General features: G+C 46.8%; 1 protein-coding gene and 1 pseudogene across 3 annotated transcripts in view; one reads left to right on the top strand and one right to left on the bottom strand.

Annotated features, from left to right (window-relative positions):
- The window catches only part of TRAPPC8 (trafficking protein particle complex subunit 8), a 1,294,567-nt gene that overhangs the window by 856,193 nt on the left and 412,498 nt on the right, over window positions 1-25,876 (top strand). For all 3 annotated transcript variants that reach the window (XM_086965686.1, XM_086965689.1, XM_086965688.1), the window contains one exon: window positions 24,525-24,599. In XM_086965686.1, coding sequence (XP_086821812.1) covers window positions 24,525-24,599 — 75 coding nt within the window. The remainder of the gene's footprint in view (window positions 1-24,524; window positions 24,600-25,876) is intronic.
- Window positions 10,384-11,899, bottom strand: LOC147724103 (uncharacterized; annotated as a pseudogene).

Here is a 25,876-nt window from a genome sequence, read left to right as displayed (position 1 = left end):
GAGATCTGGTGTTGGTTCTTTTTGGTGAGTTTGTAAAAGGCACTCTTTTTTGATTACTGGCTCTTTTTTTGCATTTCCTGATTGTTTTTTCGGTGTAGACACCAGGGACCTGTTGTTACAAATCATGGATACCCCGTTTGACCCAAATACTATGACTATGGTTGGGCTAGACGTTGAGTCATTGTTTACCAGCCTACCACAGGATGAAACCCTGCAGATGCTAGAGGACGTCCTCTATATGGAAGAATGGCATTACAACACCCCAAGACACTTTATTCTCGAGTGTTGTAAATTAGCTTTAAAGGAGAACTTTTTTGAATATGATGGCAATCTGTACATTCAAGTCCATGGAACATCCATGGGCAGCGCTTTTGCGCCTTCGGTGGCCGGACTATATGTCAGCCAATTTGAAACCCAACATGTCCTCAATGAAACCACCCATTCTCTTCCAGTATATTACACTGGAAGAGATACATTGATGACATCTTTGTGATTTGGGACACTCAAAAGATCTGCCTCAATTTATAGTTTGGCTTAACAGTTTGGACCCCTGGCTTAATTTTACATACACCTCGAGCAATCAAAAACTGGACTTCCTGGATCTCACTATCTTCACTGAAAACAATATACTGCAAACAAAGACCTATACGAAACCAACGGCCAAGAACAGCCTGTTATCGTATTAAAGTTATCACCCCAAACCACTAAGGGATAACCTACCCTATAGCCAATTTCTAAGGCTTAAAAGAAATTGCAGCAAAAATGAAGATTATAAAATCCAAGCAGAAGAACTTAGTTCCAAATTGAAAAATAGGGACTACACCGAAAAAACAATCAGGAAATTCAAAAAAAGAACCAGTAGTCAACAAAGAGTGCCTTTTACAAACTCACCAAAAAGAACCAACACCAGATCTCACAACCTGTGTGACCACCTTTAATCCAGCAACGTATGCCATACAAAAACTTATAAACAAAAATTGGCATATCTTGAACACAGGAAAATTCGATTGGCCAAAACCTAGATTCGCGAACCGCAGATCAAAAAACCTAAAAGACGCCTTGGTTCACACTCGCCCTCAAAAGCACAAATCAACAACCTTAACAAGAGATGCAACAATGACACCTGTAACAGAACATTACCCCTGTGGGATGTGTGCCGCATGTAAGACTACATCAGCTTCCAAAACATTACAGTTATCGGAAAGTTTCACATGGACACAAAAACAGCATACTACCTGCAATTCCTCCCATGTTATATACATGGTGAGCTGCCCCTGTAAAAAACAGTACATTGGGATGACATGTCGCAAAATTAAAACACGAATTAGCGAACATAAAAGTAATATCAGGTTGAAGAAGAATACTACCAAACTGTGTTCACATTTTATTGAAATGAACCATTCCTGTGATGACATACATTGGACAGTGATCGAGATGCTGACGGATAAGTCACAGAATGCAGAAAAGGTGCTGTATGAAAAGGAGCAGAGGTGGGTGGACCGATTGCGCACTTATGAACATGGGCTAAACGATAACATCGCATGGCACCACTTTGCGCGTTGACCCCATGCACCTAGTAGCATATCATTGGGAGTCTATTTTCCCCTCCCTCCATAATGACCTTATTCACTGCAAACTGTAAAGTTACAGATAATCTATCTACATTAGGTCACCAACTAATAATGATGTATTTGAACAGTATGTCTTGCATTAAGAATCACAGCTTTAAGAAATACCCAAGCCTATTTGTCAATGAATAAAATAAGCAGGCTCCTTTAAACGCAATTGACTGCCTAAATACTGCCCCTTTAAAATAGAGCAACCGGAACACCACCGATATCCGAGGGCAGAGTCAGCACCAGTCAGGATACTCTCCACACGCGGGTAATGGCGTTTGACATAGAGAGACCGCTAACTTCTCGGTAAGATACAGCGTCCCACGACTCTTGTCTAACCCTAAGACCTCTTCTCACCAATCCTAATAGCTCTGCGCTCAACAAGCGATCCCCCCCACTGTCGCAACAAGTTCGGCAAATTCAGGTAGGACGCCTTTATTTCAAATATGAAATTGCGCTATGTATGTTTTTCGGCGCTTAGCGTCTTCCTTTTCATTTCTTCGAGCTTTGCTCAGCGCCATTTGTTTATAACTTGCCTACAATTGGTGGCGCTGTGTAGAAGCGCATTAGCGTTCCAGGGGCGGTTTCCTTTCTAAAACGGGACCTTGCTAATGTGACCTACGCCACCCTTGGTTCCCATTTGCAAATTATAGAAAAATACCAGTATTGTGCCTATTGTGTAGTAGCGCATAAGCGTTCCAGGGGCGGCTTCCCTCTTTTAAAAACGGGACCTTGCTAGTGTGACCTGCGCCGCCCTTGGTTCCCATTTGCAAATTATAGAAAAATACGAGCACTGTGCTTATCACCACATCCGGAACTCATTGTTCCCGATTTCCGAAGTGATTAGATTACTCTGCATTAGTAAACGCACTCATTAGACATAAGAATGTTAACAGTGATTTGGCGCTGCTTATGACATATTATAACAGACGTTGTCCCTAGAACGGGACCTTACTCTCAAATCTTGTCTAATTATTGCTGAGGCTCCACTCAAGTGAGATATTTGGAAAACACAGACTTAGCTCTCTACTAATAGTACCCCGCTGAGTACTATGCAATGTAATAACTATTGGCCACCTGACACATGGGGCACTCAGCAAAATTTACCTAACGATAAATACACAGTTTACAACACCTACTCTGCAAATCAGAAATTTTCATAAAATCACCATGCGTCTGCTACAACTGAACCCCTAAACCTTCCCCCCCCCCCCTGATTCCCAAATAGAGTACAATTTAGCTTTGTTCCACAAAAGGATAATGTCTATTTTCCCCCATTGTGAAGAAATTGATCTATGGACAAGAGTATGTTTGTCTGTACTAACATGCAATTCTCTTTCAGAAACCGGACAAATTGTCTATATCTTGAAAAGACTAAACCGATACTGCACAAATAGTGTGAGTATACATTTTTGTTTTTTGTAAGTCCTGACGAAAGCTCCACAGACCCCTAGGGCCTAAGGAGCTGAAACATGTCGACGAATTCACAACAACTTTAATACTTATAGACCTAGTAACTCGGTCTACATTAAGTACCACCTCTTTTTAAAACCAATTGGGAACATACCCCTCAATAAATCCTTGGGATTACTTTCCCACTTTTAAATCAATTCTCTGCACATCACTTTTCATTTTCTTTTTTTCACTTTGTAAGTGGGGAAACCCTCAATCTCTGGACACTGCACCAAATAACCCAGAGGTGCCTCTGGATGAGGCTGGCAGCTAACGCACTGAAGAAATCCCAATGATAACTGCCATAACTACAATGCGGGCGGATGAAACATATATACCGCACTCCGAATTGCATTGAGTTTTTGAGGGTACTCTTCTTCCTTAAACCTAAGGTTGTAAGGTGTAACAAGTGTCCCTTTTCATTTTTTGATAAACTTCGACTCCTATTTCGGGGAAAGAAACGGACACAGCAATTCCTCATCCCTCCATATTGATGAACTTCTACCCACAAAAAGTTCCATGAAACACGATCAAAGGCTTTCTCAGCGTCAAGTAGGATCATTGACATCCGGCCCCCCGTGACAGACATGGCATTAAATAGCCCGACGGGTATGGTCTGTAGTCCCCTTGCCCGGGACAAAGCCATGTTGCCACGGAGAGACCAGATGCCCAATGACCCCACTGAGTCTAACAGCCATCAACTTTGCGTATAATTTGGAGTCCGAATTAATCAAAGATATTGGGCGATAGGATGTTAATTGCTCGGGTGGTTTTCCCTTCTTTGGGAATACAATAATGCTGGCCTCATCCCAGGAGTGTGGAGGAACACCATTGTACTGAACCCCCAGAAAAAAATCATATAGAAGGGGACATAATTGTTGGCCAAGACTTTTATAAATATCGATCGGCAATCTATCGGGGCCCGCTGCTTTGCCAGATGTTAAAAGCGATAATGCGGACTCTACCTCGGCCAACGTGATCTCACCTTCTAACTCTTCCCTGGATATATCATCTAATAGGCTAACAGCCTCCGGGTTATTGAGGAAGTTCGCCAGAAAATAATCGATATCTTTTTCGGTGGTAACAGCTTCTTCTGAATACAACCGTTGATAGTATTTTTGGAATTGAAGGATGATATCAGCTGCTTGCGAAAAGGTCTACCCACTGTCTACAATTGTAGAGATGTTATTTGTTACGTTTTTTTGACGGGTTCGAAGTGCAAGCTGCTTGCCCACCTTTTCACCACTTTCATACACCTTCCTCCTATGAACTCTATAGGTTTGAGCAGCTTTCTGGCTAAGATTAGTATTAAGCTCAGCTTTTATGACCGCTACCTTGAGCATCTGGCTACTAGCATCTCTACCCTGTGCGATTAAGGAAGTGTGGTCTTGCTCAGCTTTAGCCAGTGCCGACACCTTTGACTCATGTTCTATTCTTAATTTAGTTCTGGCGAGGTACTGAAAACTAGTAATCTCCCCCCTTAAAGCGGATTTGTAGGAGTCCCACACTGTATTTCTGGAAGCGCTGAACCGATTTATGTTAAAGAACTCTTCGGTCCAGTTTTTAATATGAGTAATAAACTCGTGATTAGACAAAAGTTTCCTAGCGAACGACCAGGACAGTCGTTGAGTGTATTGTGAATTAGCTGTGATCCCAAGTATGAGTGCATTATGATCGGAAATTATTCTTGGGGGTTTATTAATTGTCGCTTGTGGTGCTAAGTCTCCGGAGACAAATATGTAATCAATCCGAACTTGTTTTTGGTGAGGATGTGAAAAATAAGTATATCCTGGGTCGTGAGCATTGTTTAGTAACCAGACGTCAATTAATCCATAGCTAGCCAAGAGTCTTTTAACAGCCTGATACACCCTGAGTTTACGACCATGATATTTCTGTTTGGAGGGAGTATTGGACAACAACGGTATAAGTGAGATGTTGAAATCACCACACAAAACTAGTGGGCCCTGCCAGGTGGCCAGTTCAGCTTCAAGTACCTGAAAGATAGTTGGATCGTTGTGGTTTGACCCATATATGGTGCAAATAGTAATTCCACAAGCAAGCTTAACAATAGCCCATCTACCCTGGGGGTCTGAGAGGTGACGTAGTCCTAACCCAAGGCTTGTTTTTGCTAAAACTGCAACACCCCTATGTTCGAAGATTGTTTAGAGGCTATCAATAAATTATACCCCTTCAAGTTCAACCATGATTTCTTAACCCATGGAACAAGAGTTTCCTGAAGACAGAGTAAATCAACAGGATTTAGTTTCAATAACTCAGCCAGTCGTCTTCGGTTATCCCCAGCTAAGAGCCCTCCAACATTCCAGGTTTGAACACTTAATCTACCCATTGCTTATAGGAAAAGATAGTAAGATCATTTTAAGCAGATACAAATTTGTTTTAGAACATTGCTCCAACTCGAGTTCTGTTCCATTTAACTTCCCCTTGCTTAAGCCTTTTGCTGACAAAACTGGTTCTTTTTTTTTGTATTTTCACCCCCCTAACCACCCCCGCTCCCCCTTCCCTGCCTCCCTCCCCACCCTACCCTCACACACCCCTTGAAACGCCCCCCAAACAGTAGGCAAACAGACTCAACCAGAGTCTGGGTGATGCAGTTACAGCACAACATCTAAGCTACCGCCATTTAAATTACCGAAATATTAAATGAATACCCAGAAAAGGGGTAAAAGGAGACCAATGATACCACCTATACTAACAATATACAATTAAGTGTTAAATGACAACCTTAAATTGTTTCAATGCCTTACTTCTTAACCATATCAAAATCATACCCCTGACTAAGTGTGACTAAGTGTGTGCATTTATCAAAGGTTGAATCAAAAAATGAAGGCCATAGGTAAACAAGTGTCAATGATATAAGTCATTTCTAAGACAATTCATCAAGGTATGCTTTTGCTTTGATTTCGGAATAAAAGAATTTTGTGCGGCCACCAAATACAATTTTAAGCTTCGCAGGGTTGTTCAAATATGCTTGGGCACCTTTGTCTTGGAACGGTTTAATCAGAGAGCGGAGCCGCCACCGTCTCTCCACAGTTACGTGGCAAAAGTCTGGTCTTGTGAAATTAGAAAGCTCGTTGTATACCACCTTACGGTCTGGTCTCGCTTTGTCAGCCACCGTCTGCCTTAACAAGAAATTTCCAAAATATACTAAAATGGCTCGGGGATAGACCCCGGGTTTAGAAAGCAAGTTTAAGGGCATCCGGTGGGCTCGTTGGATTTCGGCGTCCCAGTTCCAGTTTTTGAGATCAGGCATAGACTCTCTGAATAGTTTTTCTACAAAAGCTCGAGTATCCGCCCCCTCCATTTTCTCTGGGATTCCCAGAATACGCAAATTATTGCGACGTTGTCGATTTTCGAACTCCTCCAGCTTCCATTTAATGTCTGAGTTCGGCTTCCTTAAGTTTAATTCGCTCAGAGTTCAGAGTGGCCTCTTTCTCGTTCGTCATAACCCTGGCTTCCATCTCTGTGACTCTTTCGCCTATCAGGTTGCAAGATTTGGAGATTTTCTTGACAACTCCTTGCGTTTTACGGAGTGCAGCCCGGGATCTCTTACTGTCCAGAGCTGTCTCTTCCCTATGAGCTGCAATAGCCTGCAAAATAGTTTCCACTGCTGAGTGAGATATTTCCGAGGTAGCTGAGTTTGTAGGCCCCCCCCCCCCATGTAACACCGGATTAGAAACTGAGTGGTTATCGACCGAACCACACTGTTTAAGTCTGGATGTCGGTTTGGGTTTGGCTCTGACAGTGTTAACATTCAAACACTCCTCATCGTAGCTACCCTTGGAAGAGCTGAGCAGTGGTTCTGATTCAGACTCTCCATCATCCGAGCCTTCTATAGAGTCACCTTCATCCGACCACTCGTCCACAGCAATAATCCCATTCTCGTCGGAAAAGGAGTAGAACTCACTAGGTTCTTTATCTTTCTCCTCCAGCAGATGAGCCTTTAAAGAGCATTCCCCGACGTAATTTGATCTAACACTTGATTCCCAACCAACAAGCCAGAATTGTCAGTGAGTTGGGGGGGGGGGTGTGGGTGAGTTTGGAGGCCCAACAGATGTGGCTGGTAATGATTCAGTCAGGAGCCCAGTAGATAACACCTGTGTTGAGTGATTTACCCCAAGCGGAGTTAATTCGCCTTGTACCCCCAAGACATTTTCTCCTGCCCCTGAAAACGACATGCAGCGCCCTTCCAGCTCTTGAATATGACCAACATCACTCACCAAGACCCCATCAGGTGTAATAAGTTGGGTAGAATGAACAGATTGAGCAGATTCAACTGCATCCGTATTACTTACAATTAAGGTGACTGTTGGAGGGGGCTGTACTGGAGTCGTGGTAGCAGCAGTAGAGGTAACTCCAGCCAAAGAGTTCATGGTGGTGTTCATGAGGGGCTCAGGCTCCGATGTTGCTATGGGACTCCCGGAATTACCATTGTTTACTCCTGGACTGTGGGTTATTACCTCATTGGCGGCGTTGTTCAGTGTATCTTGGATAGTCTCTTATACTGGACCTTTCTGCAATCTGCTCTGTAATACCCTTTTAAGCAACAAGTCCAGTACTGTACCCCCGGTTAAGCTGAGCTTTCTTCTAGCAGCGTGGGCGTCTTGTCTTGAAGATTGTTCAGAGGAGGCTTGTTGATTTCTAGCCTTAGATCTTCCTGAATTGGTAAGGGTGTTACCTCCTTCCTCATCATCTAACAAATCCTCATGTTGCTGCCGCTCAGCCTCCTTTTGAAGAATTCTGGCGGCCTTTGCTACGCGCGCTCTGGTCGCCGCAGCTGAGGCTGCCGTTTTCGAGGGCATAGCTGTAGCCGGGTCTAGTGGCTCTGCAATGAACACGCGAGCAGAGAGAATACAGTTGTAGCACTGCACCCCTGTTGAACGATCGGGGGATACGGTGTAGCCACGATGGTAGAGCAGCGACCGCGGCCGCAGTGGCTGCTGCGACTGCGGCTGTGATTGTGGGCAGACTCCTAACTGCAGAGCTGGATCCGGATCTCTGGCTGGAGCAGGAGCCGAAACAGGGGGGAGCCGATAGGTTGCGGCGCTGCAGAACCAGGTGAACGGCTCTCCCGTAATGCTGTGGAAGCAAGGGAGTTGCAGCTGATCGTTGAACTCGAAGAGCAACATGCAGGGTTTTTTGATCGCCGCAATTTCGTGTAGACTGGGTGGTCGTTGAATTAGGTGCGGCACTTCAGAAACGAGGAGTAGCGGGACCTTATCTCTCCCCTTTCACATTTCACAGGAACGCGAAGCGGAGCTTAGGCGTGGTGCTGCTTCGCGGTCTACAGACAGACCGCCATCTTGCCTCCTCTATATTAATCGCATTTCTAAGGGACAAACAAACTCCAACCGCTGGATACTGGTACAACCAAAGCAGATTCCTTCACCACTGCAAATGAGCAAAACATTTGGTAATCTTTCTATACTGGAAGAAATCTGAAAAGCATCCTTGGTAATACGGAGAAAATAGTGCCGAAGGTAGCAAGAGCAGGTGGGCTGCATCAACAAACTATAGGGTATTTCTGAAGAGTCTACGTTTCTTTTACTTCTGAAATACATAAATGAAAAACTGGGAAAAAAATTGCTGATTAAAAAAATGCACTGTAGAAAAGGGAACAGGTTACCTGCACCTAGATTCTAACACCAGGTGAGAGGTTTTACACCCAGAATATTCTTCAACAGCGAACTGTAGAGCTTCATGTGTCCATGTAAAAGTTGATATTTTTGTAAAGGGCTTAATATGGATATTTTGCCCCTTTTCACTTTCTTTTAAGTGAACCACTTAAAGCAGTGATTTGCAAAGGATCATTTACTCCAGCTGGGCCGGTGGGTTTACAACACAGATCTGATAGACGAGGGGGCTGACAACTTAGGAACTAGATATCTAGTTGGAGAACAAGAGCCTCACCCCTGTATCATCGCCTGCTGAAGGACGTGATCTTTAGAATAAATTTGCCTAGCCTACGAGAAGGTAAGTTTCAATTCTATTAAGGACGCAGAGGCGAGGATTATGCTCAATTCTCTCTTCGCTTTATTCCAAATTTTATCCACAGCAGCTTTTTATTAAACCAACAACAACTACATTTCCCAACACTCTCGGGAAAAGAAAACCATCTCAATCAAGTCCTCTTCAATTTCCATGAAAGGTCTTCCATAAATCATCCTGCAACTTCCTGCACTTCCTCTTTCTTCGCTGGAGGAACTCTCCCGTAGTTAGGCATTCTGTTTAGTCTGGTCATTTCCTGCAATAAAGTACATCAATCGGTCATGACGTCCGGAATCCAATTGAACAAATTGAAACCAGCAAACATTTAACATCGTGCATATCACTGCAATAAACAAAGCAGAAAATACTTCACATTTCCAGTCAAATTAAAATATATTTACTTACGACCATTACGGTTAGGGATAGCAACCAACGTGCTTGCTGGGTGGGATAATCCTCGCCTCCGCGTCTTTAATAGAATTGAAACTTACCTTCTCGTATGCTAGGCAAATTTCTATTCTATGTCAGGACCGGAGGCGAGGATTATGCTCCTTCAAAGCTTATTGACCACCACCTGGGCCATATTGAGCAGCGGCTTAAAATAAAATCTCTTGAAGGTCCAATCTGAAGACCAATCCGCTGCCCTCATAAGAACTCCCAAACGTACACCGAGATTAAACGCCTTGGAAGCCATCGCACCCCGCGCCGAGTGTGCACCAAATATCCTAGTGTCAATACCAGCTTCCTGCATGACCCACCGCACCCAACGGGCTATAGTGGGAGAAGACACCGCCTTGAAAGGCTTCTTGAGTCCTATAAGGAGTTGTCGTTCGTCTGGGGGGCGAACTTCCTCCGTAGCTTCCTCATAGGTTTTTAAGCACTGTACCACACAAAGTTTAGGAGAGTCACCGAAAGCAGGATAAGAAATTGTGCGTGTGTTCGATTTCGTGCATCTACTCACCGTAAAAGTGGCCCCATCCGGGGAAAAAACTCAGGCCGTGATATCTAGAGCGGGCACATCAGATACTTTCCGACAAGACACCAAACACAATAACATGGCTAACTTAGCAGACAATTCCTTCCTGGAAAGAAAACGGTTAGGTTGCCACGACAACAAGAGGTTCAAAACCAGGTTCACATCCCAAAGAACCGAATAACTGGGTTCTGGTGGTAGCGACAACCTGATGCCCCGCAAGAGTTTGCACAGGAAAGGGTGCTCTCCTAAGGTAGCCCCGTCCACTGGAGCGTGGCCCGCCGAAATTGCCAAATGAACAGCGTTTACCGACTTATACGCCAAACCCTTCTGAGCTCATTCTGCCAAATAATTCAGAACATGGGTTAAATCTGCGACCACGGGATCCACTTCCCGTCGCAAACACCAGCATACCCATCGCGGCCATGCCGATTTATATCGTTTAGATGTGCTATCTGCCCAGGCCCGGGACAGCAAGAGTTCAGCGTGTCCCGAAAGACCCGGCAGTCGCCAACGTTGCCTGTAATCCGCAATGCTATGAGTTGCAGGGAGCCATCTTCCACCAGACGGTGGGGAGTCCCTTCCAGACTCAACAGGAGATGGGGAGTTGGGAGGAGTCGGATTGGAAAATCCCAAGAAAGTCCCAGAAGAACCGGAAACCAAACTTGAGACCTCCAACACGGGGTTATCAGTATCACAGACGCCAACTGTCGGCGAACCTGGGCCGTCACCCTGGTAATCATGGAAAACGGGGGAAAAGCTTATCCCCTCTCCTGGCTCCAATCCTGACTGAACGCGTCGCACGCTGCCGCCAGGGGATCCGGCCTCCAACTGAAGAACCGGGGAAGCTGCCGATCGAGACGGCACGCAAAGAGGTCGACTGAGAAAGGACCCCACCTCTCTTGCAGGTGATAAAAAAATCTCCGGATCCAGCTTCCAAATGCTGGAGTCCCGAAGGTAACAGCAGTGCCAATCCGCCACAAGATTCTCCTTTCCTGGGAGATATTCCGCCGTCACTGATATGTGGTGCGCTAGGCAGAATTCCCAAAACTGTTTTGCCATGATCGCCAATGCTTTGGATCATGTGCCTCCTAGGTGGTTTATGTATCTCACGGCCGACACATTGTCCATCTTCAACAGACCTGAGGCCTGAGGCCTGAACCCGGTCCTTGGTCCAGCACTGAACCGCAAAGGAGCCTGCCAGAAGCTCCAGACAGTTGATGTGAAGCAGCTGTTCTTGCGGTGACCAACTGCCGTCAGCGGAAAACTCTCCACATCGCGCACCCCAGCCTGCCCGGCTGGCATCCGACTCTAATCACCAAGTCTGGTGCTCAGCCGAAAATTGCTCTCCCGTTCCACGCCTCCATGTGGGAAAGCCACCATTCTAGCTCCTCATGTACTTCTTCCGTCAGAGGTACCACCTGTGAATAAGTGAGACCCTTCCGCAGGTGGAGCGCCTTCAGGCGCTGCAGTGCCCAGTAATGCAGCGGCCCTGGAAAAGAGGCCTACCAACCGAGCAATCTGACGCAGGGAGGTTCCCTGTTTTGCCCAGGTCTGCCGGATCTCGTGCCTGATTTTGGCTACCTTCCTGGAAGGTACACTGAGTGTGGCTGAGGTGGAGTCTGTCACGAACCCCAGGAAGGTGGCCTTCTGAGTGGGAACCAAGAGGGACTTCTTCCCGTTGATAATGAACCCCAGCGACTGAAGGAGCGAAATCACTAACTCCAGATGGTCCCGCAACTGCGACGGACTCTGACTCAAGAGAAGCATATCGTCCAAGTAGATGATCAAGTGGACCCCGCGAGTACACAAATACTCCACCACGGGCCTGAGAACTTTGGTGAAACACCATGGGGTCGAGGAGAGACCGAAGAGGAGACAACGGAATTTGTAAGCGAGTCCCCGCCATATGAACTGCAGGAAAAGCCTGTGCTGGGGGAAAATCGGAACCACCAGGTACGCGTCTTTCAGATCCAAACATACCATCCAATCGAGTGGCTGGAGAACATCTCTGAGCAAATGAATGCCCTCCATCTTGAAATGCCTGTACACCAGCCACTCGTTGAATTCCCGAAGGTTGATCACTGGCCTCCGACCCCCGTCGGTCTTGTCCACCAGAAAAATATTTCTTACGAACCCGGAAGGGTGAATTTCCGTGTGACACACTGCTCCCTTGCGGAGCAACTCTTGCACTTCCCTGTCGATCAACCTCGCGTCTGACGCGCAGAAAACTATCGGGCGAGGGGGACGTTCCTGTCGAGGGGAACCATAAAACTCTATCTGGAAGCCCCTGACAGTCTGAAGCACCCAAGCATCGCCCGTAAGCGCTTCCCAAGCGGAGAAGAAACGCGCCAGCCTGCACCCAACCTGCAGTCGCGCAGCTGGTAGCACACTCACAGTTGGAATTATTGTTGTTTCCTCTGTAGCCGCGACCCTGAAATCGTTGACCCCTGGTTGGGTGAAAGATGATGAAGCTCTGGTCAGACTGGTATTGTCCGCGCCTGGAGCCTTGCCCCCTACCCTGGGGCTGCTGGTTTTGGCCATGGCCTGGCGGGCGGCTCCGAACCCGCCTGTCCCCGCGGAAAACCAGCGGAGTAAAGACTCGTTTAATGTTCGCCTGTGCCTTATCAAGGGACGTGAACGTAGCCACAAACTTCCCCAGTTCTTTGATAAATGGGTCGCCAAACAGCCCGCCTTGCGCTGAGGCTCTCGCCTCCGACCCTGCCAAGTCCACAAGTTTGGGATCGACTTTAATCAATAAGGACCTGCGCCTCTCCGTTGAAAGAGCGCAGTTGGCATTACCCACAAAACATATTGCGCGCTGAGCCCAGGCGGACAACACTTCGGGGTCGATCAGAGAACCAGAGACACGGGCCTCCTCTGCCATGTCCAGGATCTTGGCGAGGGGACCGGTGTTGTCAAGCAACTTGTCCTGACACGCGCGCCAGGAACGATCTATGTCTTTCTTGGGATCCTTAATAAACTTGGCTAGGAAGGTCGCCATCTTGCTCTCTATGTCACGGGTAACCGACACTTTGCCCTCTAAAGTTGGCCGTGGGCACTCAGCCCTCAGTCTGCTCTGCGCCATCATTTTTCAACGGTTTCCTGAGGTGGCTGGGACCCACTCCACAGAGCGGGGATGAACGATGTCATCAGGATCCAACATGTCTGGAATTGTGGCCTTGGGAGGATCCGCAGTGCCCGAAGGCCTCCACGAACGTGGCGAACCAGCCTCCTCGTCCGAACCCTCCGGGGACTCCGCTTGCTGTGTTTTGGGAGACCCTGGCGGGGGATCCTCCACTCCGGCGGTAGGAGTCTGGGGAAGAACATTGGGGGCAGTGTGCTCCAGAAACGCCTGTTTGAGGCATTCAAACACATCTGTGTGCACCCCATCAGCGCACTTCTTCTTAGGTGGCGGAGAACTGTGGTCGTCTGGGGCCTGACCAGAAGCACCTGACGTTCCAGGAGCTGAAGGGGTGGGGGAGCCCATCTTCGCACAGAGTTGTTCGGTTTTGTCTGCTAAACGTTGCTCCATCGGAGTCATGAGATTGGATACAGCCTTGTGGATGGAATCATCTACCTTCGCATAAAAATCATCATCCCATTGTAAATGGGCGAGGGAATCTTCTTCCTCGTAATACTCATGCTCCATAGCGTACACTGCGCCAAGAAACCTGTCCGCACAAACCTGGGCACCGTGTCCCCACTTTACTGTGGCTGTCACACACCAAGGAGCACACCTACCGCTACACGCGGTGAAACTGTATGGGGCTGAGGGTCTCTCAGGAATATCTGCCGGCCAAAGGCTCTAATTCACGGGGTTCGCCGCCCAGGGACACCCACTCCCTCGTAATCCACTGGGAATCCCCGCCTGACAGGGTGTCCGAGGGGCCTCAGCAAGGTATCCCTTCCTCAGATACTTACCTTACCTCTTGGGCTCGGGCGTGACAGGGATCGAACCCCCTGGTGTACCGCACCACTACCGACCCGCAGAGCGGGCGTTTAAGCAAGGGCAAACAGTATTACAGGCCCAAACGAACTTGGCGATTTCAGCGGGCCGTGCTCTCACTATAAGGGTGACCGGCGCACGTCTGCTTCTTTGTCAAATCTGTCACCGCGCTCCGGGACCCCAGTCGCGACGCCCCCACAGCGGCCTCTAGCGGTCGGAGGACTACGCCGCACACATGAAGAAACGGGCAGCCGCGTAAGGAGCGCGCTAGCGTTTCCGCGGCGAGTAGGGAATCTGTCAGGGAGAAAAAAAAACCCTTGCTAACAATAGCGTAGCCAGTAACAGAACATTCCCCACACAATCGATAAGAGAAAAACCAAATGCACTTATCTCTAGCTGCTGAGCAGCGAAGGAAGAGGAAGTGCATGAAGTTGCAGGATGATTTATGGAAGACCTTTCATGGAAATTGAAGAAGGACTTGATTGAGACTGTTTTCTTTTCCCGAGTGTTATGGGAAATGTAGTTGTTGTTGGTTTATTAAAAAGCTGCTGTAGATAAAATTTGGAATAAAGCGAAGAGAGAATTGAGCATAATCCTCGCCTCCGGTCCTGACATAGAATCTCAGCGATTTCCCTATTCATGGTGCCCATAATATTGCTGTACAAATGGAAAACCAAGAAAATATGTAGTGAATAATCCTCTGATGAACACATCAGCTGCCCTACCAATCAGAAGCAATGCGCTGGTGACTTTTGAAAGCATGGAAGAATTCTCTAACTGCCCTTGCCAAAGTTCCATGTCTTTCCACAGAGTTATAGCTTCGGATGTCTGGGTGGGAGGTTTGACAAGATGCCAATTTCTCCCTTTCAAAGTATGGCCTTTAAAAGAAAATGCACCACCGGAATTGGTGGAGGTACCATGGCGTCCGCATTCATGAGCTGCCTGGCTCGAAAGTTATTTTTGGACAATGGCTTACTACCTAGAAAGGAGCTGCAAAAAAAATAATTTTTCCCCAAGCGGTTGTATCTGTTTCACTCATGAAAAAATTGCAGGAGGCTGGGCTACCTTCTTAATGCCTCTTTAAAATAAGTCTGGCTCTCGGCTATAAAGGTCAGGGTGCAACAAGCATGGCAACATAATTTAATACATTAAAAAGTGTTTTTAAAGAGTCGTTTAGATTAGAGGGAACTGCTATATCTTTAGGATTATATGACCTTGGTGTTTTTTAAAAGCAAGTTAAATTACCTCAAGAGGACTGGGTAGAGTGTTAAAGGAAGTGGTTCCAGCAAATCAATTCTAGCTGGGTGGCATGCTTGGGGCATTCACCACGTCATCCTGGAAGTCGGAGTTCAGCGGAGGCACCTCTCACCACCGCCATCTTGCTAGTATTATATTGAAAAACATGAATCGGCACTAGCTCCATTTACATATAAGCCCCAGTCCAAAACAGATCTCACTGTAGAAAGTGAGATGCGGCCAATGCGAAATCCTTCTGGGAGAAGAGGCATGGCCGTTCGCTTAAACACCAAGACGGAGGTAGAGGACGGACTAAGTAGTTATGTACAGAATTGATTTTTGCAGTTTTAAATGGCGCTAACTGGACCGGAAGATATTGGAGCATTTGGATGGGCATTGTTAACTCGTCGGGTCGAACAGGTGCTACCCTGAATACAATGCCCAAACAGGAGGAGGGGCCATCACTCGCTGTACAGTGTGATGTCCAACTCACATTTTCTCTAAGTGAAATCACCGTAAAAAGAGATAATCACCCAAAGGAGGGACATTTAAAGAAATGCACCAATAACATGGCAGCATTTCTGAATGCCACATGAAAATACAAATGTCAATTTGTGAATGGGCCAGATCCCCTAGAAGAAGATACAACAGGTCAGTCGAAGCTCGACCTAAAAATGGAGCCCAAATGATAAACATTGTTTTAAATTTATAGAGCTCCAACCGCAAAGATTCTTGTAAATGATACTCTGTCTCCTGTGAGAATCGAGAGAGTTACAAGACAAGGTTGTCGTTTGTCCCCTGCATTATTTGATCTCCACATAGAGCCTTTAGCTCAAAGTTTAAGGTTAAATGAATAAATTAAATATTTTAAGATTGGGGCATACTCCAGGAAGATCTCGCTTCATGCTGATGACCTCATAGTTTATACCTCTGATGTAGTAGCCACCTTACCACATCTTATGGCAGAAGTGAGGGAATTTGGTAAACTGGCGGGATATACGGCAAACAAAGAAAAAACAGAAGTAATGGCTTGGAACCAAGAAGGTGGAGAAATAAAATGCGTGGGGGAATTGAGATATTTGTGGATTAAAATAATTAGAGACCTTGAGAACATAGTTGCAGTTAATCTGGAACGAGTAGGAAAGGAGATAGATATTTTACTTAAAAGATGGCAGAACCTTCCACTTATGATCTATGGCCGGATTAATTTGGTGAAAATGTCCATCTTGCAGAAACTCCCCTTTCTCTTTGATAATATCCCGTTGCACTTTGAGAAAAAAACACTCCTAGAGCTGCAGTGAAAACATTTCCTCCTTTATATGGGCTTGCAGAAAAAAACGCCTCTCATGGAAAAAGCTGAGATGGAAAGCGGGAGTGGGAGGCATGGGTCTCCCTGACCTCCAGATCTATTGTTGGGCATTCTAACTTAAAAACAATAGAATGCTTCCACAACGACCCAATGAATCTCTAATAGGGGTTATGTTTAAAACCATGCTGGTGGGATTATCTAAGGAGGGCTTCTCTATAAGTATAGGGCCCCACATTTTTTTGAAAAAGTCAGACTAAAATGCCTCCAGTTAGCGGCAAGTACGTGGTACGAGATCAGATAGATTCTAAGGGTACCTTATTACAGCAAACTGTCTCCCATATGGGATTCTCCAGATACCCCGGAATATTTATCAGATATTCTAGCTAAACCACTAAAACAGTCAAATGTTAAGCAGTGGGGTCAACTGGTAGACATTGGACAAAAATTAACTGGGAGCTACTGGCATGACAAAACAAAAAGGGCAATATCTAGATTTAAAATCTACCAGATCAGTGCTTGCCTCAAGAGTCGAAATGGGCCACACAGTGACTCAAAACAAATGGAGCTGGAACTTCAGATCACAACGGCAAGGAAAAAGAGTTGGCACTTTGGTATCAATTCCTCTTGGATTCAGAACTGGCGGAAATGATATCACCACATAGTGTATGGGATGGATGCTTGCCGGAAGTGGAGCTGGCAGATTTATGGCAAGTATCTTGTGCTACACGGGGGCGCTAGGTGGCGCACTACCAAGATGGCCGCACACCGGTGAGGCTCCAGCCCAGCCGAGCTAATAATCATCCTTCATCCTCATCCTGAATGGCAAATGTAATCAGCTAACATCACCACTGAAAGCCTCCATCACGCTGAACCTGAAGATACCTTTTTTTCGAGGCTGGGCTGACAAATAACCGCTGTGTTGGACGCGGTAATCTGCAGCAAGCTCTGCAGCTTGGCGTGGAGGTGAAGACGCGGCTGTGCTCACTAGGCAAGACCAAGGCCGCCGGAGAGAGGCACAGGAGGGCCCAAGCTGCGGATCGTGGCAATACCGGCGGCGGCTGAGCGCCGATGTGTGAGAGAGGTGAACGGCGACGCCAACAAGCTGAGAACACCCCCTTCCCGGTGTGTGATCTGCTGCCTCGTCCGCAAACGCCGAGCGGGCAGAGCTCGTTGTTTGCGGACCGGGTGACGCAGCTGGAGGTTAAAGGAGCCCTACATCAACACTGCAGCTGTGAGCGCCTGATTAGCAGGACTACCTGGGGCATACATTCCCTCACTCCACGATCGCTTTTGCATACCTGCTCTGGCGGAGGAGGAGAGCTGCCGCCATTTTGTTCTGCCAGCGCGGCTGAACCCGAGGATCAACACTCAGGGCCCCGAGGCCGGTTTGCCCGCGGAAAGCGTCTGAACACTGCTGGATGCCCGTAACGTGCTGCTGCACTCCCCTGCGACCATTGTGAGCCGGTAACACGCTTGGGCAGAGGTGGCTGCACCCCCGAATTCTGACGGCCATTTTGCGATGTGTGCTGGTGCCCCTAGTGACGGCACCCGATTGCAAGAGACACTTACAAGTGAAAACTTGGCGATTGGACAAACACCCTGAAAGCCTAGGTTCCAGGGCTCCTCAATTGCTGGCGCCTGCTCCATGGGCTGTTAGATTACATTAGGGTGCCGCCTGGGTAACTGTTGCTGACACCCAGCTCTACTGACCTTTGGGACCTCGCCGAACACGCACCTGCACCTAACTGGGGACGAACTGGGATGGATTGGGATGCATTTCAAATGCCTCAGGTGAGGATATTGGGACGCAGGACCTACTGGGCTGCACCGCACTGAACCTTGAATAGACATAATTGCTTAGGCCACACCGCGGAGCACTGCGCAAGACTGATTTACCAGACTCTTCTGTGGAGGCCTTGCATGCGGTCGCTGTCTACCCTCCACTGGCTTAAAACATGGGGCGCACCGACGCCAAACAAACAAAGATTCAGTTTCAGACACGAAAAACGTCCAGGTCGGATTCTGCGGAAATAGCGGAGTCTGACGCCGCGAATGCGCCGGAAGAAGATTGGAAAGCTATACTGCTTGAAATGAAGCAAAGTCTCACCTCTATAGACGCCAAAATGGACACGATGAACCTGAGAATGGAGGCTGTAGTCAATAATCTTGACCAACATGAGTCGCGGATTAAGGAAATGGAGACCAGAGTGTCGGACCTAGAGGATGGTGCTACCACTAACAAAGGTCAGGTCACGCAAATGGATAAGCTGCTCCGGATCATCACTGAAAAGAACGAGGATTTGGAGGCTCGCTCCATAAGGAACAATGCGCGCATACTAGGCCTTGTGGAATCCACCAATGTGGGCAGGATGGAGGATTTTATTGAGCAACTGGTAATAGATCTGTTTGGCAGAGACTCCTTTTCCACGCATCTCACGGTAGAAAGAGCACATAGATCACTGGTGGCCTGCCCTCCGAGGGCACCACCGCGAACGGTGATAGCCCGCTTCTTAAACTATCGAGACAGAGATGCGGTACTGTGCAGAGCTCGTGAAATGAAGCAGGTGCCTTACGAGAACACGACGCTGGCGTTTTTCCTAGATTTTACCCAGTCGGTACAAGAGGCCAGACGAAAATTCTCTGCGGTCCAGAAAAAGCTCCAAACACAGGACATTCACTACGCCATGTTATATCCGGCGAAATTGAATATCACTCATCAGGTAAAACAACACTACTTCCAGAACCCACAACAGGTGGATGACTATCTTAAGAAACACCGCAATTCTGCGACCAAAGGGTCAGGATCACAAGAACGCTCCAGATCTCACTCCCCACTATCAGACCCGGACTGATTCGCTTCACTTCAGCAGAAACTTACATTGGCTCCCCTTGGCCCTCTGTTATTCATAGACTGGCTTATCATGGGGATGTATAACTTTATGCTCTGTATTGACACGTGATATGCTCGGCGACTTGCCTTCGTCCCGCCGACACTGCCCGCCTTATGACGCAGGAATGAGTGGGTACGAGGAAGGAGGTTAAGGGGCAGGTCGTGTACCCCTGGTGTACCCCCTGTAAGGGCATACCCCCAATAGTTTTGTTGAAGAGGGGCAGAGTAATAGTTGACGCATGAAAGTATTTTTGGTGGGATGGTATTTTGTACCTGGCGAGTTGGGGATGCCAGTGTGCGAGTTGGGGGGGGGTGCGTAGGGGGAACGTACCTAGAGTGTTAAGTTGCTCATTATTCACTTGCTATTGATTTTTGACGTAAGCCTGAGCATAATGTATCGAACGTATAAAAGAAGACAGATAATATATGTGCTGCGACGAATGTCAAGGTAATGTCGTGGAATGTGCTGGGCTTAAATAATCAGAGGAAAAAAAGGCAGGTGCTCGGTTACCTAGATAGACACCACATTACAGTTGCGTTATTGCAGGAAACACACTTGGGTACTGAGCCGCACCAATGTTTGCCTCCAGGTGGGCCTCACACCGCTGCTTCACATCATATTGGACCTATTCCCGTGGGGTCGCTACTTTGGTTATGAAGGGGCTAGCATTTGTACCTGACTGAGTGGAGACGGATGCAGGAGGGCGGTTTTGCCTTCTCTGGGTAAGACTCCACTCTTATGATGTAACATTTGCAAACTATTATGGTCCAAACACTGATGAACCCCAGGCTCGCCACCGATTATGGAACAAGATTCAAGAGATAGGTACTACCTATGTGTTATGGGGGGGGAGACTTTAATACAGCATTGCAGCCCGAATGGACAGGTCCCGGGTGTTACCGTCACACTACACAAACTCACGTCAGATACTGCAAGATCTCATTGCTAACAATTCTATGATTGACTCCTGGAGGCACATGCACCCTACATCGATGGAAGGTACACACTATTCAGCTGTCCATAAATCCTGGGCTAGACTTGACTGTGTTCTTATCGATGGGAATGCTAGGTTGGCAGGGGAGCGTGACACACCTTGCCCGCACATATTCAGACCACTCCCCAGTTGTGGTAGACATGAGTATCCCTTTTAAAGTGTCCCTGTATGTTAACTGCCGTCTTAACCCTCTACACTTGCAGGACGCAGTATTTAAGGCAGAGATGGAGCAGGATATACAAGCTTTTTTCGAACGCAATTTGGACTCCGTTCCCAGCATAACTGTAGTATGGGAGGCGTTCAAGGTTACAGTGAGGGGGAGGTGCATCTCCAAAGTGTTTGGGGATCCTTAAAACATTACGCACTGACCTTTCAACATCAGAAAAGAAACTTAAGGCGTTGGAACACGAGCTTAGCACTAACCCTGATGATTACACGCTTCGAGCCAATATACGTACTGCACTGACGGAATGTGAAGAACTTGATGAAAGGGAGTGTAAACTGCGGGGTAGACCACACATGGCAAGAATATATGGAGAAGGCGACAGACCGGGTAAAGCTCTTGCAACCGCGCCTCGGCCTCCTAGATTCTCCAATTATGTGACAGAGATACATAACTCGCAGGGTATCGTACACAGAAACCTCCCTGAGCAACTCACTGTGTTCAGAGATTTTTATAGAGACCTGTATTCTTCCAAGAGGGGCTCCCCGCTTGACCTGGCAGGCTACCTGGATGGCGCTGCATTGGCCTGGTTGGGAGATGTCCAACGGAGATTTCTTAGCCTAGATTTATATTTTGCTGAGATCACCGATGCTATTATGCAAATGAAGTCCGGATGGCCTCCCGGGTCTGATGAACTGCCGATAGTTTTACAAAACATACGCCTCAATTTTAGCCCCTATTCTGCAGGAATTATTTTATTCAACGCTGGAGGAGGGGTGCCTGCCGGTAACCATGCGGGAAGCTTTGATCACCTCCTTTCTAAAACCAGGGAAACCCCTAATGCACTGTGACTCGTATTGACCCCTGTCGCTACTAAATTGTGATACCAAGATACTTGCTAAGGTCCTAGCGACCAGATTAAACTTACTGATGTAGCGACTTGCACTGCCAGACCAGGTGGGATTTATCCTGAATCGATCCACTTCGCACAATCTCAGGACCTTGGCTGCGGTTCTGCGGGATATTGACCCCAATTGTTCAGCAGTTGCGGTGTTCCTGGGCGCTACCAAAGTGTTTGATTCCCTTGAACTGGATTACCTGCTTGGAATACTGAATCGCATGGGAATGCCTGCTGCCTTCCTCCAGTGGATACAATTATTGTACTCCCGACCGGTAGCATCAGTGCTCCTATGTGGCACTAGATCCTCCTTTTCCTGTTTCCAGGGGGACACGCCAGGTCTGCCTCTTATCCCCAATCTTATTTGCCTTGGCAATAGAGCCACTAGCTGCTAAATTGCGTCAACATAAGGATAGGGCGCTGATATACCCCTTCAGGCAACTACTTATTTAAATATACGCAGGTGACATGTCGCTTTATGTAAAAAAAAACGCAAGACAACCTCAACCCGGTACTGTGGGAGATCACTAAATTTGGGGCCATATCAGAAATACAAATTAATTGGGCCAAGTCTGCGGTTTTTCCACTTACAGATAAGACCAAGCCTCTTCAGTTAGATTACCCACTAGTTTGGAAATTAGAAGAGCTCAAGTACCTGGGCATCCATATTGTCAGACAGGGACGCGTTAATGAGACTTAATTACGGTACCACTATTGATAAGATTACTGATTCTATTACGAAGTGGCTGCGACTCCCCTTCTCCATGGCGGGAAGAATCTCACTGATCAAGATGGTGCTTCTACCAAAATTGTTGTACCTCTTCATTAATATTTCATACCATCCTGGTCCCTTTTTCTTTACCACACTTAATTCCTAACTCATTAGGCTTATATGGGAGGAAAGCAGGCGTGCATTAATCCGCCTACTGAGATGTTGCCCTACCATCAGGGAGGGTACGATGTGCCTAATTTTGAATATTATTATTACTGCGCGCAGGCACACTTTGGGACGTGTTGGTTCCACCCGCCACCCTTTATGCCCCACTTGGCGGTTGGGGATGGCTACATGGCCCGACACCACCTGCGGCTTACATTTTCACAGCAGTGAAGGCGTGAGAGAGGGATCCGTCCTCGGTAGACTGTACCGTTCTTGCATGGCACAAAATAGTCCCAGATGCTATACTCTCCCAAGATGACCTTGCTGCGTAATCCCCTGTTGCAGGTTGCGTGTGAGGGCATCTGCCGAAAGATGCTTGCAGACCTTAATTACTCTACTTGGGGAGACCTCTACATAGGAGGGCAATTTCGTACTAAAGAGCAGTTTTTCACTACACGCCCCCCGACCATGATGGATACATTTCTGTACACCCGGCTCCGATAGAGTGTGAGGGCTGCCACCCCTGCATTTCCTGAGGAACCACCTATATTGGAGCCTCTACATGCGTTCTTGCAGTCAAGGCTCCCTAAACATGCCATCTCTCTTCTGTATAAACACACACAAGCTGCAGCCCCATCTCGCCCTATTAGAGCCAGGAAAGAATGGGATAAAGACCTAGACTCTCCACTGACAGATGACCAATGGGAACGCAGCTGTGGTCAGGCGGTCGCTATCACTGGGAAGAGCAGATTGCGACTTATCCATTAAATCTTTTTACATAGACTGTACCACACCCCGGTCAGACTCCACAGATACCACCTCAGGGATGATGATAGGTGTGCTCGATGTGGCCAGGTGAGTGCGGATTTCCTGCATCTGGCGTGGAGTTGCCCCCTAGTGGCGACATATTGGACACAGATGTTTGGTGGCCTCTCGGACATGTTGGGGATACAGCTGACGCCATGTATACTGATAGCACTGTTGGGTTTATCCCACGACATCAACACACCCCACAAAAAAATTCTTGCTATAGGGCTACTCCTGGCAAAGTGACATGTAGCATGCCGATGGGGGATAGGGCGCGCACCCAAATTCAAATGCTGGATCCACACAATGTCTACTTGGCAAGAAAATATGAGTTACTATGCAGAGCTATTGCCCACTTCATCACGCCTGAAAGACATTTGAGGCTCGCTCACCTCCTACTTGCTTGCGCAGGAAGCGGAGCGCGAGAGAAAGGCAGACATTGCAGATTTGGAGGCTGGAGACGAGTCTGGGCCGTTAGTGTCACATCGGCCGCATAGATGGGACTGGCTAGATAAGAATAGTATAATGTTAATGTCAGGGTGGGAAATTGACGTTGTTCTGCAATGTTGATTTATGATGCTATACTGGTAGGGACGTAAGAGGGGCTGAAGAGAGAATTTATGATGTTTATGTGCTTCTGTAACCTGGATTATCTGACCTTTGTATGGTGCACTGTTAATTGTCTGCACTACACGGCTCAATGATTTGTCTATTACGGAATGGACTGAGATGCTAGAATGCTTGCCAACGTCAAGGACACTCGAGGGAGAGGGGACAGTTGATGTTTTGGGCAGATTGTTGCAGGAAGGTGCCAACCTCTGTAGTCTATGCTGTACTTAACGAATCGCTGATCTTTTATTGCACTGATGTACCGCACAATTTCTCAATAAATGTTTTTGAAATTAAAAAAAAAAGTATCTTTTGCTTCACTTTGTTTGGTGGTTAAACCTGCTGCTTTTAAGAAAATCAATGTTTTACTTTGTCCTTACTTGGTGCAGTAGGAAGAATTAAAACATTATCGTGAGCCTTCTGTTACAAGGACATGCTATTTAGAGGTTTCTGAAACTTTAGAAATGTGGCATTTTTATTGAAGAAAGGTTGACTGTTTAACATTCTGTATTTTATGTAGGTTGAAATCAGTGTGTGTTCTTGAATTGTATCCATACTTTAATTGTTTTAAGGCTTTTTCCTCTGCCTAATATTTATGTTCCTTAATTAGTTTCTGGTGTCGTTTTGTAATGTAGGTATTTAGTTCCGTGTGTAGCTGATTAACAGTTTGCAAGGAGTCAATAAGAAATACATGGTGTGTATACAAATGTAAGTTATCACCCAATATATATTTTTCTTATTTAGGACATAGATGTCAATGACACAATTGGAATGGAAGTTATCAAGGAATTCTTAATTAATAGTGAAGAGACGAAGTTGGTAAGTAGAGTATCATGTTTTGTATTATTATTTGTGCTTGTCCGTTGTGGAGAAGTGTGGCTCAGGGGTTAGAGGCGGCAGACCCGGAAGCTGAGATCGGCCCTGGACCAGGGTTCAATTCCCCGCCTCGACGGGGGTTGGGCTCAATAATTCCACGGACTCGATAATTCTCGCTCTGGTGCCTACTCGACTCACGGGTTCACACTCTGCGACTCTGGGCAATAGCTTGCTTAATCTCCACTACGGCCCCTCGCGGCGGGATGCCTGGCTTTCACCTTGTGGATACCCTGCCGGGGTTATCTCACAGGGGAATACCAGGACGGGTTCCCTAAGCAAGCGCATAGATGCCTGCGATGTGGGCGATTTGCGCTATATAAATACATGTACATTTACATTTACATTTACATTCCCTTTCTGTATGTGTTTGTGTTTAGACATTTCTTAGGTTTGTTTAGTGGAGGGGTGCTATAGTGAGGTGTCCAATCCAGAAGAAGGTCGGTCTTACTTTACTTGTACCTTGCTTTGGACTATGCACATTTCATTGGAGCACTGTCACTTGTTTGGAAGGAAAAAAGACCATTAATTTAGAGAATTCGAGGCTCTGTGTTTAGGATTGGCAGGCAGTGTTGTACTGCTGTTATTCTAAACCAGGGTTACACAACTCTCAGCCCGGTGGGGTGGGTTCCCTTCTGTTATACCAGTTTTTCCAGACTGATATGTTGTCAAAATATAAACGTAAAACATTGAGGGGCATACCATTCAAGTAAGTTAAAAAACATTATTGCTCTTCCTTTAAATGAAAAATATTTCCCCCATTAAGTGTTTCGCAAAATACCCGCATCTTCAGGGCCTGATGTTTATATCAATAACAGATTTAATTTTTGCATGACGGCTGTCCCTTAATCCTTCTGTTCTTCCTTGAAGCTCAATACTTTGGGAACAGTGTCCTTAATAAAAATCCTTTCTTAACTTTGTACCTCCTTGCGAACACCAGCAAATCACAAGCCTCTAAGCCAGGGAAAAGAGGCTTTTTTTTTTCAAAAGGACAGTCTTCCGAAAGTATTAAAGATTTTAGAATACCTTAGGATTAAGGGAAAACCCTCTTGCAAAAATGAAAAACACTATTGATATAAATGTTTGGCCCTGAAGAAGTGAGTATTCTGTTGGCTGGAATATTGTTCATTAACAGGAAGAGCAATAAAAGTTTTTGAAATATAATTGAAAAGTGTTCCTCTCCATTTGTGATGTTTTTAAGAGTTGTTCTGCTGCCATTTCCT

The sequence above is a fragment of the Lissotriton vulgaris genome, chromosome 4_1, assembly GCF_964263255.1.
Source record: "Lissotriton vulgaris chromosome 4_1, aLisVul1.2, whole genome shotgun sequence".
Taxonomy (NCBI): domain Eukaryota; kingdom Metazoa; phylum Chordata; class Amphibia; order Caudata; family Salamandridae; genus Lissotriton; species Lissotriton vulgaris.
Note: the sequence above shows the minus strand (reverse complement) of the source record. Positions and strands in the feature narration are given on the sequence as shown.